The sequence below is a fragment of the Staurois parvus genome, unplaced genomic scaffold, assembly GCF_062004578.1.
Source record: "Staurois parvus isolate SC_StPar_1 unplaced genomic scaffold, SC_StPar_1.0 ptg000511l, whole genome shotgun sequence".
Classification (NCBI taxonomy): domain Eukaryota; kingdom Metazoa; phylum Chordata; class Amphibia; order Anura; family Ranidae; genus Staurois; species Staurois parvus.
Window position 1 is genome coordinate 971192 of NW_028318307.1, and position 17938 is coordinate 989129.

At 44.2% G+C, this 17938-nt stretch overlaps 1 protein-coding gene across 15 annotated transcripts in view; it reads left to right on the plus strand.

The window, feature by feature from the left end:
• Positions 1-17938, plus strand: part of SRCIN1 (SRC kinase signaling inhibitor 1) — a 712759-nt gene that overhangs the window by 396378 nt on the left and 298443 nt on the right. For all 15 annotated transcript variants that reach the window (XM_089690024.1, XM_089690017.1, XM_089690015.1 and 12 more), the window contains one exon: positions 1490-1597. In XM_089690024.1, the coding sequence (XP_089546150.1) occupies positions 1490-1597 (108 nt within the window). The remainder of the gene's footprint in view (positions 1-1489; positions 1598-17938) is intronic.

Here is a 17938-nt window from a genome sequence, read left to right on the forward strand (position 1 = left end):
TATCAGTACTTGTACTCGCCAATAAAAAAAACAGTATCGGTGCAACTTTAAAAAATGACTTTACCTTCAGAAGTAAGATGTGCACAGCTATGTCAACTATGTATAGTAAATCTAGCTGGATACAATGACATTATCACTCCTTTCCTGATAAGATGGAGGTTTTTTTTTTTTGGCTGAAGTCATCCATCAGGAAAATATAGTACATGGCTGTACATGGGCCCTGCACATCTGATTCTAAAGTTAGTCAATTGTTACACAGTTTTCACAGCTGCTATCTAGGGATTGCCAGAGAGCTTACACAAGAGAGAGAGAGTGTGCAATAAAGAGCCTATTACAGATTCTGGGCACAAATGGCATTGGTTACTTTACATGAAATCTGTGTGCCTATTAAATGTTACTAAACCCTTGTATGCCAATACTTCCAGGTGCCTGCATGTCCCTTTCTATTTGTTCGTGTGATCAACATGTATAAATACATAAGTGGTCCATATAGTGAACTCGGTGTTGAGTTATTCACCCTTAGGTCATTAGGTAATCACAGAGGACAAGGGGGCACTCTTTATGCTGGAGGAAAAGAAATTTAACCTTCCCATACGGAAAAACTTCTTTACAGTAAGAGCTGTGAATATATGGAACCGGGACTCCCTCAAGAATTAGTTCTGGCTAGCCGGGTAGATTTTTTTTCTTCGCTTCCTCTGGATCAACTGTGGGTACAGGATCGTGTATATGAGGGTTTCCAGTATCGTTTTTTTGCCTCTGTTGGTTGAACTAGATGGACTAGTGTATTTTTTTCAACTTACTAACTAAGTAGCTATGTGTGCTCAAGGAGCACTCTTTTATGGAAGTCGCATCCTCCCTCTCTAGTTGTCATACAAGGTGACATGTTGCCACACAAATTAATAGGGAGGCTGGTGGAGATAGGACCAAGCACCAACTTCTTAAGTGAGGTTTCCAGGTGCACAATAAGGAACTTAGGTGTCCTTGGGCACTATAGAAGAACAACAGACATGCAGACACGTGGAGGTGCTTGCTCTTGTATGTAAGTAGGTGTTTTGTAGGATTAATGTGGCCATAGGTACGTCAGAGAAAGAAAGAAGCACCGATCACCTACCCTTGTGGCTGGAGTGGCACTGACTGAGGCCACACTCATCCACATATTTATGTGCTGGGTCGGTGATCGTTGTGTCTTCCTTTCAATAATGATGTTTCTACACTCCTGAATGGTGCATGGGTGCTTGCAACCGGCGGGGAGATCTGTATCTTAGCTTAGAGCAGCACTGCAAGTTATACCCAGATCTCTGGTTAAAGGTACAATTTAAGAAGGCAGGTCTGATGTGCTGTACTTGTGCTGAAATGGTAAGAGCTGGGATTCTCATGGGCATGGAAAATAAAGGTCTGTTAAAATGAGTCATTGTATACAGTGAGAAACTCCCTGATGGAAATGTAATTCTGTCCTTTATCTTTACACTGTCTTCCTTTTTTTTTCCAGTTGCTTCAAGGGTCTTCACCTATCCTGCTTGCAGGGAGTCCTGATGCTTTGATGTACAGAGAGACACAGGAGAATGCAGTGCCTGTGTGCCTAGATAATCCTTCATCGGTAAGGCCCCATCTCTTTTTCTCTTACCGTGTACCATAGTACGTTATATAGACAAGCTGAGGTGTGAGTGGGGGTTAGATTGAAACTATTCTGCAGCTTGTGTATATTCAGTTGGTTTGTAGGTTTTGTCTGATGTGAAGGGAAAACCCCTGAGCATCATTCAGGTTCAGCATTGCTAAATAATGTGTATCATCCTTGAATCCTAAGCACCATTTAATTTCACGCTGATTTAGCTAACTTGGTGTTCTAGGTCCTGTGTGTATTCTTGCTGCTGCCAGGTGCAATTGGGGATGGATGAGCGAGCAAATAATATACTCTGTAAGCAGCTTTCCATATAATTATTTCAGACAATAGCGACCCTACCTGCAAGCAAGCTAACTGCACTGACCTAAAGCATATAGGCTTAATTTTTGTAAAATAAAACAACCAAACTACCAGGTATCTGATAGCATTCCTTTAATTAAAAAGTGCTGTCCTAACTAATTGGGGTTTGGTATAGGCTAGAAACTTAAAGCTGACATGATTGTAAGCTATAAGCTCTAATATGCTCCAAAATTGTGCTAAATTTAATGAATGGGTTAAGCTAGGCTTTATTTTTTAGTTATGGGGCACATCAGCAGGTTTTAAGCAAACCTGTAATTTTTTTCAAAACTTAATGCATAAAAGTAGATAGGTAACCCAGGGATGAATGCCAGAATGCAAGAGGTCCGCAAGAAGCGCTCATACGAGTAGCTTTAACAAAATCCCTTCATAACATATGCTCCAAATCAAAGACAAGTAGCAATAGTGCATTCTTCATAGTTAGTACACTTGAAGGGACACTACTGTGTATCAAACTTGCCAGGCCGAATAAACCTTCATTTTTCAGCTAACTACTCTGTTCACAGTAGCTCACCTTTTCATCATCTGCTCTTTTATACATCTTGGTATTTCTAGGTTTACATTTACGTTTATTGTACCATGTGATTTAATAAAGTGTTTTTTTTTTACCTGTCCCTTATAGCACTTACAGTTTTTGTTTTTCATGAGATTTTGGCTGATTTCTTTTGTTAATTTTAGAAACCATACAAAAACATTTTCAAAAGGACAATTACAGAAGACATTAAGGCCTCGTTCACACCATACGTGCAGAAAAACTGATGGAAACTGACGCGCAGATTTCACCTACAGAGACATCAGTTTTCATGCACACTTCAATTAGTTTTTTACACATTGCAGATTCATGTGCAGAGAAATTCTGCACGTGATACTAGTGTGTTGTGAACAGGGCACATAGAGAACAGTTGATTTTGTTGCGTCCTTGCAGAATACGTGCAGAAAAACTGACGCCTCTGTACATGGTGTGAACGAGCCCTTAAAGCAGAGCTCCACCTAAAAGGGGAAGTTCCACTTTAAAGACTAGTCCCCCGCTCCCCAGTAAGGATTGGCACCTTTGGGGAACGGGTACCCGCAATTCACAGATACCTGCTCCTACTTCCACTGCAATCGCCTAGGTCAGGGGTAGGCAATCTGCGGCTCTCTAGCTGTTGTGGAACTACATTTCCCATGAGGCATTGCAACATTGCAAAACTGACAGTTACAGCTATGACTTGCAGAGGCATGATGGGACTTGTAGTCCTGCAACAGCTGGAGATCCGCAGGTTGCCTACCCCTGGCCTAGGTGATCTAAAGCGGAAGTTGTCCACCTACCCTCCCTCTATTCAGGAAGTGCAGCATTACTCGCGCATGCGCAGTGGGCACCCGGCTGTAAAGCCGCAAGCTGTCACAGTTGGGTGCCCACACTGAAGATGCCGGCACCGGGGAGAGAAGATGGCAGGTGAAACGGGCTGCGGGGAGGACACTGCAAGATCGTGGGACAGGTGAGTGGCTGTTTTTTAAATGTCAGCAGCTACGGTTTTTGTAGCTGCTGACTTTTATTTATTGAGAGTGCGAGTGGAACTCCGCTTTAAAGAGAACTCGTAAATGATGCAAAAGGAAAGGAATGACAAACCTATTGTGGGATTGGGGGTGATTAAACTCAAGCTATAGGTGCCTTTACTGTGAGTTGAGATTGTGACGTTACCAGTTCGCTTCTCCACCAGTGTTGGGGGTTATTCTTGCACTCACCGACATCAATGCTGTGGGTTATTAATGTGTTCACTGACACTAACATTGACGGTTATCACTGCACTGACATCAATGCTGGGAGTGTGTATTGTCCACTGACACCAACTTCGAGGGTTATTATTGTGTCCACAGACACCAGTGTTAGTGGTTATTCCATCCACTGACACCAATGTTTGTTGGTTAATATTGCATCCACTGACATCAATCATGGTCATTAATATTGTGTCCACTGACACCAATGCTGAGTATTATTATTGTACTCACTGGCACCAATGTTGGGGATTATTATTGCACTAACTGATACCAATGCCAGGGGTTATTGTATTACAACCCCTTTCATTACTATTTGCTGCAAAAAAATGCAGCAGGACTAAAATTTTCAGGTGTTGAGGTGCAAAAGCTGGAAGTGTTGAAGGCTGCCCTTGAGGTACTCTTTCATTTTCAAGTTGACCACGGCTGCTTTAACAGCATGCAGAGTGCTCTAGGAACTGGAATTTCATAAACACTTTTTCTGCTAATCACAGAGAGGTTGGTTTATTAACCTTCCTAGCGGTAATCCCGAGTGTGACTCAGGGTTCATTTACAATACCAACAGTGGTAACCCCGAGCCACACTCGGGATTGTACTATAGTGCTTGCCCTGTGATCCCAGATCCTTACCTTGTCCTGTGTCCTCCAACCAATGCTGGCATCCGTCTTTCGGGTATCCTTCCCTGCGAGTGTCAGGACGCAGGGGGCGGAACCGGCGGGAGATTCAAAAAAGTAAAAATATGATATGCACACAATACATTGTAATGTGTTAGGATTACATTACTGTATCAAACCATTTCACCTAAATGTTGTCCCTAGTGCTTTGTCCAGTGCCCTGCCAGCACTTTTACCATTCTTTCTGCCTGGAAACTTGAGAACGTCCATGGCATCCAAAAAGCGTCCCTTTAGGTCAAAAGCAGTTTTAGACCAGCTAGAAAACAGCGATAGTGAATTAGAATCACTTGCAGAATTGAGCGATAATGATTTGTGGGGAAATTCGTCATCAGACACTGAAAGTAACGACAGCGATGATTCTGCGACTGAGCTCAGTGATGTGTGAACTTGGCACTCTATTTCAAATTTCAGTGTTTGTGCTTTGATTACATTATTAAATTGTATTATTGCTATATTATTATTTTTTATGAGTATTTATTATAGTTTTATTTATGATTTTGTGTTTCGAACTTTATCATGCCTGGGATGTTTACTAGACTCTTGTTCGGACAGATTTAAGTGAGTTATTCCTAAGAATTACAGGCCTACAATATAAAACAACAAATTTCCATGCAAAACAATGTACAGCTTTGACATTCAAAAATATTGACATAATTAGACCACCAGGGAAGTTAAAGGTACATAGACTTTGCAAGTGAAGTTGTACTAATTCTCTCCAGAGCTTTTGTATGAAATTACACTATACACTGGATCGCCTGAAAAATGCTTGAAAAATGACTAGTGTTTTTGAAGCGTTTTTCTAGCGGAACATCCTGGACATGAATTGGGCAGATTTGCACGTTTGAATTCACTAAAAGGCTACTAAAATACTGCATGAGTTTTTATCAAGTCAAGCGGTATTTTAGTAGTGAAAGTCATGCGTTAATTTTCCTCACTGACAGCTGAAAGGGGCTCCCCCCCAAAGCACCTTGTCCCCATGTTGATGTGTCTGTGATCGGGGGGGCTTATCGGAATCTGGAAGCCCCCTTTAGCAAGGGGGCCCCCAGATCCCACCCCCCATGTGAATGAGTATGAGCTTGCACCCCCCCCCCCCTTTCCTGACCTGCCGGGCTGCATGCTCGGATAAGGGTCTGGTATGGACTTTTTTTTTTTTTGGCGTGGTGGTTCCCCTTAATATCCGAACCAGACCCGAAGGGCTTGGTATGGATGGAGGGGGGGGGGGGGAGACCCCACACAGTTTTTAAATTATTTTTTAATTGCCGGCAATTCTATCTTTTATTCAGCTGTCAGTGGAGAACCCAGCTGACAGCTGAAACAGCCAGACCTTCCCACATGTGCGGTGTGTTTTTGGAGCAGTTTTAAGCGGTACCATTCATTTCAATGGGAAGAGGTCTTTTTGAGGCTTTTTTTTTAAACTCCCCAAACATGTCCCAAAGATGCTGCAAGCAGGAGTTTTACACCGCACTGCAAGCGCAACACCTCAGTGTGAAAACATACATAGATATACATTCACATACATAGGGAAGCAGTTTTCTTGAGCTTTTCAGGCATTTTTTTTTACGCAAAAACACTTCAAAAACTCCTCAGTGTGAAAGCAGCCTAAAACCTTCCCTGTTTATATTACTTGTCAATATGACTTCAAAGACGTGAGCTAAATTTAAATTATACTAAACTATGGGGTTAATTCACTGAGTACCGGTTCACACTAATGCATATTCTATGCAGATCAGATGTGATGCAAATGTGATCCGGTCCAAAAAAGGGTGCTGCGCGAGTTTAGTGCGGGTGTGATGTGAATTTTGCCTTCTGCTATGCCTAGTCCCCTCAGAAATCGCATTCAATTCACACCTGTCACAGCAGAAATTGCACTGTGATACCGCACTGTGAAAATGCATCAGTTTTGCACTCCATCAGATTTACACTGCATTAGTGTGAACCGCCACTAAAATTGAAGAGTGCAAAATCTGGTGCAACTCTGCATAGAAACCAATCCGGCAGCTTCCAGGTGTTTTTGTCAAAGTTTAACCACTTGCCAACCGTACTATAGCCGAATGATGACTGCAGCGCAGTTGTCCAGTCCTGGGAGGGCAGGACAGCTCCCAGAACGTGCCCTCCCGCGTGCCCCCCGGGGGCACGCATCCAGCGATCTCTGTGATTGCTGTGTCCTACGGACACAGCTGATCACGTGATGTGGCAAAAGGCCAATCACAGTGGCGTTATACCACGTGATCAGCCATGTCCAATGACACAGCAAATCACCGGTAAATGCAGTTGCCCGTTGTTGGCTGCACTTTCCTCATGCTGTGACAGCTTGAGGAAAGTACTGCCGATAACTCGCAATTGTCAGAGGACAGATCGGCACTGATCATCAGGGCACTGAGGATCAGTACCCAGCAGTGACGCCCACCTGTTTCCAGCAGTGCCACCCACAAGTGCCCAGCAGTGCCACCCACAAGTGTCCAGCAGTGCCAAGCATTGCCGCCAGCCAGTGCTGTCAGTCAGTGCCACCCATCAGTGTCCATCATTGTTGCATATCAGTGCCGCCTCATCAGTGCCAGCTCACCAGTGCTGCCTATCAGTGCTGCCTGTCAGTGCCCATCAGTGCTGCCTATCATTGCCACCTCATCAGTGCCCGTCAGTGCTGCCTATCGGTGCAGCCTCATCAATGAAAATCAGTGAAGGAGAAAAATTACCTGTTTGCAAAATTTTATAATAGAAACAAAGAAAAACTTTAGAAAACGTTAGAAGCTGATTGGTTTCTATGCAGAGCTGCACCAGATTTTGCACTCTCCAATTTCCGTAAATCTAGCCCTAGGTTTTCTAAAGGAAAAAAAAGCATGTTCACTGGGAGACAGATTGGCAATCCCAGATTTCTTCAACTGACTGGCAAAAATTTGCACTCACCCACTTTGTCTCTATTTCCCGCAAAGCAAAAGAGCGCATTTGGAAAATTCCAACGAGATGGTAGTACTGCCCCACAAGGCTTCACAAAATTGTCCCCAATTCAAGCCATTCTGGGATACAATTTTCAGAATCTACAATGAATGCTTTCGTACGAATCCTGGCAATACACCACAAATAGCCTTGCTTTCTATTGTCCCAGGTATCCCAAAATCTGTAAAGCAATCTGTTTTGAGATTTTTTTAATGGCAGCTTGACAGGTTTTCCCAAACATTGGAAATCAAGGATGGTCTTCCCCTTGGTGTGAGGGTTGAGGCACTTAATGACATTATGCAGATGGTACAACTGGTGACAGGACATTGACAAGACAGAACAGTTCCATGCTATTTGGACATCGTGGATTTTAAATAGAGTTCTATGCCTGCTTTTCAAACTGACCTTATCTCACCACTGTATCTTGAGTGCATTCTAGATCTCCAGAAAGTGACATGATAAACATGGTGCACACTTTTTCTACTTATTATGTCTGCATTTTCTTTGTGTATTTCCATTGGCTACACAGGATTTTTCATTCCACACCAGATACCAGCTGGTGCTGTCTTCCTGTCCACGCTATTTATATTCATGCTTGGTCGGGATGTCCCCAAATCAAGCCATTTTAGGACACAATTTTTGAAGCCTATGGGGCGTGATTTTCCATTGAAGTCTATGGGGAGCGATTTCCCATTGAAATCTATGGGGCGTGATTTCCCATTGAAGTCTATGGGGCGCGATTTCCCATTGAAGTCTATGGGGCGCGATTTCCCATTGAAGTCTATGGGGCGCGATTTCCCATTGAAGTCTATGGGGCGCGATTTCCCATTGAAGTCTATGGGGTGAGATTTCCCATTGAAGTCTATGGGGCGTGATTTCCCATCGAAGTCAGTGGGAGGCAGTTTGTGAAACCAGGCGCCAGGTTGCAATTTCTAGTCGCTATGGCGACCTGGTGCCTTGGATTTGTTGAGCCCTGTGGAGCTGCTGTAGCTCAGAATGCTAAAAAAAAGTTAATGCTGGTTCCGATAGGTGTCAGAATACACAGTGCATCGCCGTTTGTTACATATATGGCTGCAAAGCCGCAGACCAATCAGAGCGCTTATGCTGACCCATGTACATCAGTACTGGACCACAGCGCAATGGAAGAAGGTGATCTGGTCGGATGAATTCAAGAATGTTTCCAGGAACATAGAGAATTTGAGGTGTTAGCTTGGCCTTTAAATTCTCCAGACCTCTAGCCAACTGAGCATTTGCAGCATAAGCTGCAAAAACAAGTATGATCCATGGAAGACCCACTTCACAACTTACAGGACTTAAGCAGGCCATAGACGTGGGGACAATCGGCCGTTTTTTTTTTTTTTTTTAAAGTCGTAAATCGGTTGTTCAGGCGGCTGACGTTGCCATTAATCAAAAAAAAAAAAGTCGGCGGGTTTTAGTCCCGTCTACGGCCGTCAATTAATATAATAGCGGTGTCCCTGCATAGAGACCCGCTATTATATTTGACAGAAGAAATAGATTATGCAGAAGAAGAAGAGAAACAACATTGTATCTATTTGTACTTGAATAGAAACATCTGTATCCGGAGTGCGCATGCGCGGCCGGCGGGAAAGACATGTCCCGCTGAGGCTCCGTCTCCCCGTCGGGTGACAGCGCCTTGAAGCAGCGGGTCCCGGCCCGCAATATACCAGGAGGGGACCCGGTCCCCGTGGTGATCCTTCCAGGGTCCGATCCGCCCTCGGCAGCGACGGTTCCTCTGCAGTGAGTCGGAGGAATCCGACAGAGGACTCCGTCCCTGCAGCGAGCCGCCCATAGGCCCGCCCACCACTACCCTCTCACACAGAACCAGGGGAGAGAAGAGAGAGAACAGGGGGGCTGAGATTGGAATAACAGCCCCCCCCAATATAAGCAGCACTATGGTCAAAGGGGCACCCCGGCACCAGGTCCCCCCATTCACCAAAACTATTAAGGAGGCCCTGGCAAAGGCCTCCACAAAGATGGCCACTGCCCCAGCACGTGGAAGCAAGCAGGCAGCAGGAGCATATGCAGCCCTGCAGGATCCGCAGCCCAGCCATCCCTGCACGTCTGAGGGTGAGTCTGACCCTGAACCAGATGTCCATACACAAGCCCTGACGCCTGACCTTACACCCCTAGACCTGTTATCACGCTTTGAAAAAATGCTACACAAGGCTTTGAAGCAAACCTCAGACCGCATCACTGCCACACTATCTAGGGAAATCCGTGAACTGGGACAGCGCACTGCGGACCTAGAACAGAGGGTGGATGGTCTTGACGTCACACTTCAGACACATACAGATGACCTTGATCTCCTGCGTGACGAAAACGCAACTTTATTGACACGGCTAGAGGACTTTGAAAACCGAGCACGGCGCTCAAATCTACGTGTCCGGGGCCTTCCGGAAACGATCGTTGATGTACAATCGACAATAACAGCTCTGTTCCAAGAGCTTGCCCCAGCTATCCCAATCGATAGATTGGAATTAGACAGAGTCCACAGGGCGTTAGCACCACGACGCAACGACGGTCCGCCACGTGACATTATAGCCAAGCTTCACTTTTTCCGTACCAAGGAGCAACTTCTACAAGCTGCCCGCAACGCAGAATCTCTACAGTTCCAAGGTCATACCTACCAACTATTCCAGGATCTATGCCCCACAACCATCGCCAAACGCAGGACTGTGAAACCTCACCTACAAGTACTTCAACAACATGCAATACAATATAGGTGGAGTTTCCCTTTTGCAGTGCGATTCTGACACCAGTCCCGAGATTACACCTGCAAGACGCCTGAGGACCTTATAGACACCCTGCGGACCCTGCAGCTACATCCCCCAGCGACACCTTCAGAGAGCGCCAAGCGGAGGTCCACATCCAGCTCGCCACGGAAGTCCTTCCCCATGCGTGCAACTGACGGTCAATCCAACTTCCACAAGAGAGGGCGTTTTTCGTCTCCGGGCGTAACCTCACAAGACACCATGGACTGAACTCTGTCCCATGTTTATCCCTTTTTTTTCCCCCCCCTTATTTTTTATCGCACACACCATGCGATATACTCTTTTGATTGTCACTACGGTTAGCACCGTTAGTATTCTCTCTCCCTCTACATGTTAAATCCTGGTTGCCTCACAACATGAGGTCTGTTCTGCAACCCCCCCTCCTGGGTTTTATAATAGTTTACATATGGGAGCCTAGGCTTTGACGGCATGCGATGCCATACCCCTACACCCATGAGGTTTCACTAGCACCACTAGTGCCGTCTGAGTCCGGGATTCCCTGATTTTATCGGATGTTTTTCTCTTTTTAATATACCTGTTTTTTCTGCCGGGACCTTGCCACCATTTGGTAATCACATTGCTGTCATCCTTACGGTCCGCGTACCTGCACACTCCACCTTAGCCCCTGTGTTATTGGTTATTTAATAACACTTGGGCTACTATTGCTCCCTAGCCCACCCTGATTCAGGGTGTCCTTGGGAGCCCACCTTTTAGGCCTTAAATGGCCTCTTGCACCCTTTCTTTCCTGTTACCTCTCTCCTACCGTACCCCTCTTCCCTCCCTCCAACATGACTCCATGACTTTGCTTAACATACTCCGCAACAATCCTATCCTCCGCAGTAATCGTCAAGCTTCACCCTGGGCGGTGGTGCCATGCTATCCAATCCACTATACGCTTTCCCCATGGGCTCGTTAAATGTCCTTACCCTCAATATCCCGCAGAAACGTAATAAGGCTTTCCGAACCTTTGCTACACTTAAAGCCCACGTGGTCTGTCTTCAGGAAACACACTTCACTTCCAACTCCACTCCTAAGTTTTTTGGTCCTCGATATCCTCAGGTCTACACGGCCTCTGCCACAGCCAAACGAAGGGGGGTACTGATCGCCTTCCATCGAACAACACCTTTTGTGCCATGCACCGAAATCAAAGACCCAGAAGGTCGTTACCTCCTGTTAGTAGGGCAACTCCTCGATGTAGATGTCACCATTGTTGCATACTACGCCCCAAACCAAGATCCTTTACCATTCCTTTCACACATACTCTCGGTTATAGACCATCATAAACGCGGAACTTTAATTGTTAGCGGAGACTCTAACAATGTAATATATCCCTTTCTCGACAAATCTCCTCAACTATCTCCTATCCTTGCTTCTAAACAAACCTTCCAATCCATACTACAACGTTATTCTTTGATAGACTCATGGCGAGAACTTAACCCGACCAAACGCCAATACACCTTCTATTCTCACCCCCACCGGTCATTCTCTAGGATAGATCATATTTTTGTCACCACTGCCTCTTCCCCTCGGCTTTTGACCTCTGAAATAATTCCCATTCCCTGGTCTGACCATTGCGCCGTGTTCACATCTATGGCCTCGTTGGCCTCATCCCCCGCTGAATCCTCTTGGATCATTAATGATAACCTGCTTGTAAACCCAGCTCACTGTCTAGAAATAGAAACAGCCCTTAAAGACTACTTCTCTCTCAATCAATCACCTGATATTTCCCCTCTCTTGTTATGGGAAGCACACAAACCAGTATTACGAGGGTTTTGCATTAGCAAAGCATCCTTCTTAAATAAAACCAAAAGGCAGCAACGTCTTCTACTGGAGCAGACTTATGATCGTTCTCATCAAGCCTTCCAGACGGCTCCCACGCCTGCCAATCGTGAAACCCTGGAGCGATCTAGATTAGCCCTAGATCTTTTTCTCACAGACCAAGCGGAACTCTCACTCCGTAGATCTAGGCACAAATACTATACTAGGGCAAATAAACCCAACACATTCCTGGCTCTTTCACTTCGCAGGCTCGACCAGCTCACTAAACCTATCAGGATACGCACCTCCTCTGGTAACCTCACTAGTAACCCAGAACACATCCTACAGACGTTCCATAAACACTTGTCACAACTTTACTCCTCTTCCACACCTTTCGACCCCACACAGGCTGATACCCTTTTAACTTCCATTTCTTTCCCGAAACTCTCAGAGTGCCAGTTAGCGGCACTTGAAAGACCCATCTCCCAAGCCGAAACCTTAGACGCTATTAAAAGTCTAAAGCTACGTAAACGCCCAGGGCCAGATGGCTTCTCAGCCACTTACTATAAAAAATTTGCTCATCTTCTTACACCTATCCTCACTAATGCTTTTAACGCTTTACTATCTGGCCAAACCTTCAACCATGAAACAGTGCAAGCGAACATTTCAATGATCCCAAAGCCGAATTCTGATGACACGCAGTGGTCCAACTATAGGCCAATCTCTCTCCTCAACATTGACATCAAACTGCTAGCAAAAGTCCTTTCTTCACGTCTTAACCTGTATATTGGCTCTTTAATTCATAATGACCAAGTGGGCTTTATCCCGACTAGACAAGCGGGAGACAACATCGGACGTGCATCCCTTTTGGCAAACTTAGCAAGATCCCGTAATATTCCCGCATATTTCCTGTCCCTAGATATCCGGAAAGCATTTGATACAGTCTCATGGCCATACCTCGATTATATTTTGCATCGGTGGGGTTTTGGCCCACATTTCTTAACCTGGATCTTCTCGCTGTATCGAGAACCTTCGGCCAGAATTAGGTATCTGGGGCACAGGTCAGCTCAGTTCCTGATCTCCAGAGGCACGAGACAGGGCTGCCCTCTGTCCCCCTTGCTCTTTGCTCTGGCTATAGAGCCCCTAGCCCTCTTAATTAGAGCTAATCCGGATGTCAGGGGACTCGAAATTGGGGGCACACACCATAAGCTATGTCTCTTTGCGGATGACGTCTTGCTCTTTTTCACGTCACCGTTGACTTCTTCACCCTCCCTACTCCGGCTTCTCGAGGCGTTTGGCGCGCTTTCTGGTCTAATAATAAACCCAAATAAATCTACAGCACTTAACATTTCTCTCCCCCCTAAAGAGTTAACGCATCTGAAACAGATTTTACCATTCCCTTGGTTACAGTGTCATATCCCTTTCTTGGGAATCAAACTGACTCCTGGATTATCAGACCTTTACGCAGCTAACTATCTTCAAATTCTAAACCATCTCTCTGCCCTTATATCCAAATGGTCTTCCCTCCCCCTCGCATGGCTAGGCAGAATAGCAGTTATCAAGATGTCAATCCTCCCAAAAATTCTATATCTGTTTAGAGTCCTTCCAGTCCCAGTCCCCCCTCATTACCTCCGCACACTGCAGCGTCGCATCTTCTCCTATGTATGGGGCAATACTCACCCTCGTATACCCCGCTCCACCCTATACCGCCCTAAGCTTGCTGGAGGTCTAGGCCTACCCGACATCAGCAAATATTACCAAGCAGCCCATTTAGCCCACTTACCTAAGTATCATGCAACCTTTGAAATCCCTCAATGGGTTGCGCTTGAATCAATAGAATGCGATCCCCTATCCACTGCTAACCTACTTTGGTTGAGGCCGGTAGACCGCCGCTCTATAACCAACCCCATCACTTCTCATTTTTTATCCTTATGGGATAAATTGAAAACCCGTTACCTCCTCCAATCACTACATAATCCTATGCTCTCGTTTCTACGAAACCCAGCTTTTCCCCCGGCGTGGCAGACACCCCGTTTATTCAAAGCCTGGTCCTCCGCTAATTTGCTAATTTGCATCACTTCCTACAGAGGAATAAGTTTAAATCCTTTGCCTCGCTGCGGGAAACGCATAGCCTCCCGGCCTCTGAGATATTTAGATACTTGCAGCTACAACACTTTTACGCACCATACGCTACAATAACCAATCGGCCAGACACCATGTCTCTCTTTGAACGAGCCTGTTGCAAAGACCCTCACAGACGTGGGCTTATCTCCTGCTTATACTCACTCTTCGCCACTTCGACCACCACGTCCCCCCCTCTATATACCCATAAATGGGAAGTGGATCTAGGTAAGAAATTCGACCCGTCTGATTGGGACCGCATTTGGGCCAACACAAAATAGTCTTCGCAGAACGTTGTAGCATTGGAAACGAATTATAAAGTTCTAACCCGCTGGTACTTGGTCCCAGCAAGAATCGCAAAATTTACCCCTAATTACTCGCCCAACTGTTTCAGAGGCTGTGTGGATCTGGGAACACATTACCATATATGGTGGGACTGTCCTGTAGCCCGAACCTTTTGGGATGAAATTTTTACCATGATATCTACATTTAGCACTATCACTATACAGCCAGACCCAACGACAGCCCTACTCAACCAATGCCCTTCTGGCATCTCCAACTCGCAATTTAAGCTGTTTATGCAAGTCACGACAGCGGCTAAACAGGTTATAGCAAAGTCTTGGAAATCCCCTACTCTTAGTGTCGCGGCTGTCAAAACCAGAATAACTCAAGCCATGATACACGCAAAGGTGGAAGCCACAGTTCTTGACACGATCCCTAAATTCCTGCGCATATGGAGCCCTTGGGTAGAGCATTTCCTTCCGTCTAACTTTGACGAGTCACTGCTTCTCCCTTGAGTTCAGTACTGTACGACAAGGATATGGTACATAACCCCTCGTGCGTAGCGCGTAGAGGCTGTTGTGAACTTGATGAATATTCATGGAGTCATAGTTGTTGTTCTTCTTCCCCTTCCCCCCCCTTCCGCCCCTGTCTGACCCCCTCCAGAATTCCCCCTATTTCTTTAATGCACTTGGGAGACATTACCATGATTGACTGATACCATCTTGCATTCTGTCATTGATTTCTATTTACCTATTTACCTGTTTCCGTTAGAAATGTATAGACGTTAATGCCTTGACCCTCATTCATTTTATTGTATCCTACTGTCACATCAATGCCTAATATGTATTAACAATGTCTCCTTGTTTGTGTCATCCCCGTTTATTGTTAATAAAATTGTTTGAACAAGAAACATCTGTATCTGAAATGCATACAATAGATATAATGTTGCAACTTTTTTTCTTCTCCGTCTTCTTCTGCAAAATCTGTTTCATCTTCTCCTTTTTTCTTCTATTCTTCTTCTTGATATTCTATTTCTTCTTCTCCTGCAAAATCTATTTCTTCTATTTCCTCTTTTTCTTCATAGTCAATTTATTGTCAAATCGGCCAGAAGAACGGCCGATTTGACCATAAATTACCGCGAAAATCGGCCGATCTAACAAATCGTCCCAGGATTTTCCAGCTTGGATGATTTTCAAAATCTCTTCAAATTAAGAAAAACAGCCAACATTTTTCTATCGGCCGATTTTTTTATCGCCCCGATAATTCGGCAAGAAAATCGTAAATCTATGGCCGCCTTTAGAGGATCTGTTATTGACAGCTTGGTGCCAGATACCATGACATTATTATAATAGTAAAGCACCACAAGAACAAACAAAAGTGCAGCTCTCAGTCCAATACCCCCCTCCCCGGGTAAAAAAGTCGTTGTTATGCCAACAGAAGCACACCATTTCGTACTCCAATCCTCTTATATTCCCATCGTGATCTCCTTTTACATTTACAGTTACATAGTTAGTCTGGCTGAAAAAAGACAAAAATCCATCCAGTTCAACCATTAAAAAAAAAAGTTATAATCCTATACCCACAGTTGATCCAGAGGAAAGCAAAAAAAACCCAGCAAAGCATGATCCAATTTGCTCCTGCAGGGGAAAAAAAATCTTTCCTGATCCCCCGAGAGGCAATCGGATATTCCCTGGATCAACTTTACCTATACATCCAGTTATATTCTGTGTATCTAGGAAATAATCCAGGCGTTTTTTAAAGCAATCCACTGAGCTGGCCAGAACCAACTCTTGAGGGAGTCTATTCCACATTTTCACAGCTCTCATTGTAAAGAAACCTTTCCGTGTTTGGAGATTAAATTTCTTTTCCTCCAGATGTAAAGAGTGCCCCCTTGTCCTCTGTGATGACCTCAGGGTGAATAGCTCTACACCGAGTTCACTATATGAACCACTGATGTATTTATACATGTTGAGCATATCCCCCCTTAATCTCCTCTTCTCAAGAGAGAATAAATTCAGTTCCTCTAATCTTTCCTCATAGCTGAGCTCCTCCATGCATCTTATCAGTTTGGTTGCCCTTCTCTGCACTTTCTCCAGTTCCCCAATGTTCTTTCTGTGAATTGGTGCCCAAAACTGAACTGCATATTCCAGATGAGGTCTTACTAATAATTTGTACCGGGGTAATATGATATCTCTCTCTCTGGAGTCTATACCTCTTTTAATACAAGAAAGGATTTTGCTCACTTTAGAAACCACAGCTTGGCATTGCATGCCATTATTAAACTTGTGATCTACCAGAACTCCCAGATCCTTCTCCACCATTGATTCCCCCAGTTGTACTTCCCCTAGTATGTATGATGCGATGCATGCATATTCTTAGTCCCCAAGTGCAGAACCTTACATTTATCAACATTAAACCTCATTTGCCACATAGTTGCCAAATTAAACAGTGCATTGAGGTCAGCTTGTAAGTTGGAGACATCCTCTAAGGACATTATTCCACTGCAAAGCTTGGTGAAATTGTATTTTTAATCCCAGACCCTTTATCATTTATAAATATATTAAAAAGTAAGGGTCCCAACACCAAAACCTTGGGGTGCACCACTGACAACCCTAGACCATTCAGAGTATGAATCATTAACCACTACTCTTTAAATACGATCTTTTAGCCAGTTTTCTATCCATTTACATACCTTTATCCGAATGTGTTGTATGCCATACAATCTCTCTCTCTCCTGTGATCTTCCAATGTGCTGATCCAAAGCTCCAAAAAAAAAAGAAGGAACTAATATATTGTAGTATTACTTATACTCAAGAATTACATATGCAACTATGTGCAATAAAAGTGCAACACACAAAATGAGTGCCACTCCTCCCCTAAATACTGTTTCCCTGTATAGGTGAAAAATGTGCATTTCACCTTTAACCGTGAACCAAATCCACAACACGTGTAACCGTCTTTTGTCCACCACCAGTGTGTCAACATACAACGAATGTGCTCGATCCCTTCCCCTTCAGTCATGCACCTTACCCTGCATATCTTGTAAATAGCATTTACACAATCAAATGTTAACGTGCCCAATCGCCTCCTCATTAACCACTTCAAGTCCGGACACTTTTACCACCTTCCTGTCCAGGCCAATTTTCAGCTTTCAGCGCTATCACACTTTGAATGACAATTGCGTGGTCATGCAACACTACCTATATGAATTTTTCAGCATTTTTTTTTGAGTCAGATAAAACTTTATTTTGGTGGTATTTATTCACCACTGGGATTTTTTTTTTGCTATATGAATGAAAAAGTCCAAACATTTTTTAAAAAGTGTTTTTGTTATAAAATTTTGCAAATAAATAATATTTCTTCACAAATTTTGGCCAAAATGTATTCAGTTACATTTTTAGTAAAACAAAAATAACCCAAAATAGTTTATAACCAAAAATTATAATTTTTCAAAAACTTTTTTACATTTTTATTTTATTTTTTAATATTTTTTTTTTACATACTGTCACCCTAGCAGTACAGTGTCACCATAGTGACACTGTACTACTTGTGGGGGTTGATGAAGATTTTTTTTTTTTACACTGATTGCTTTTATACCTATAAAGGCTGTAAAAGCAACCATTTCTCTTTCTCTCTGGCTGCAT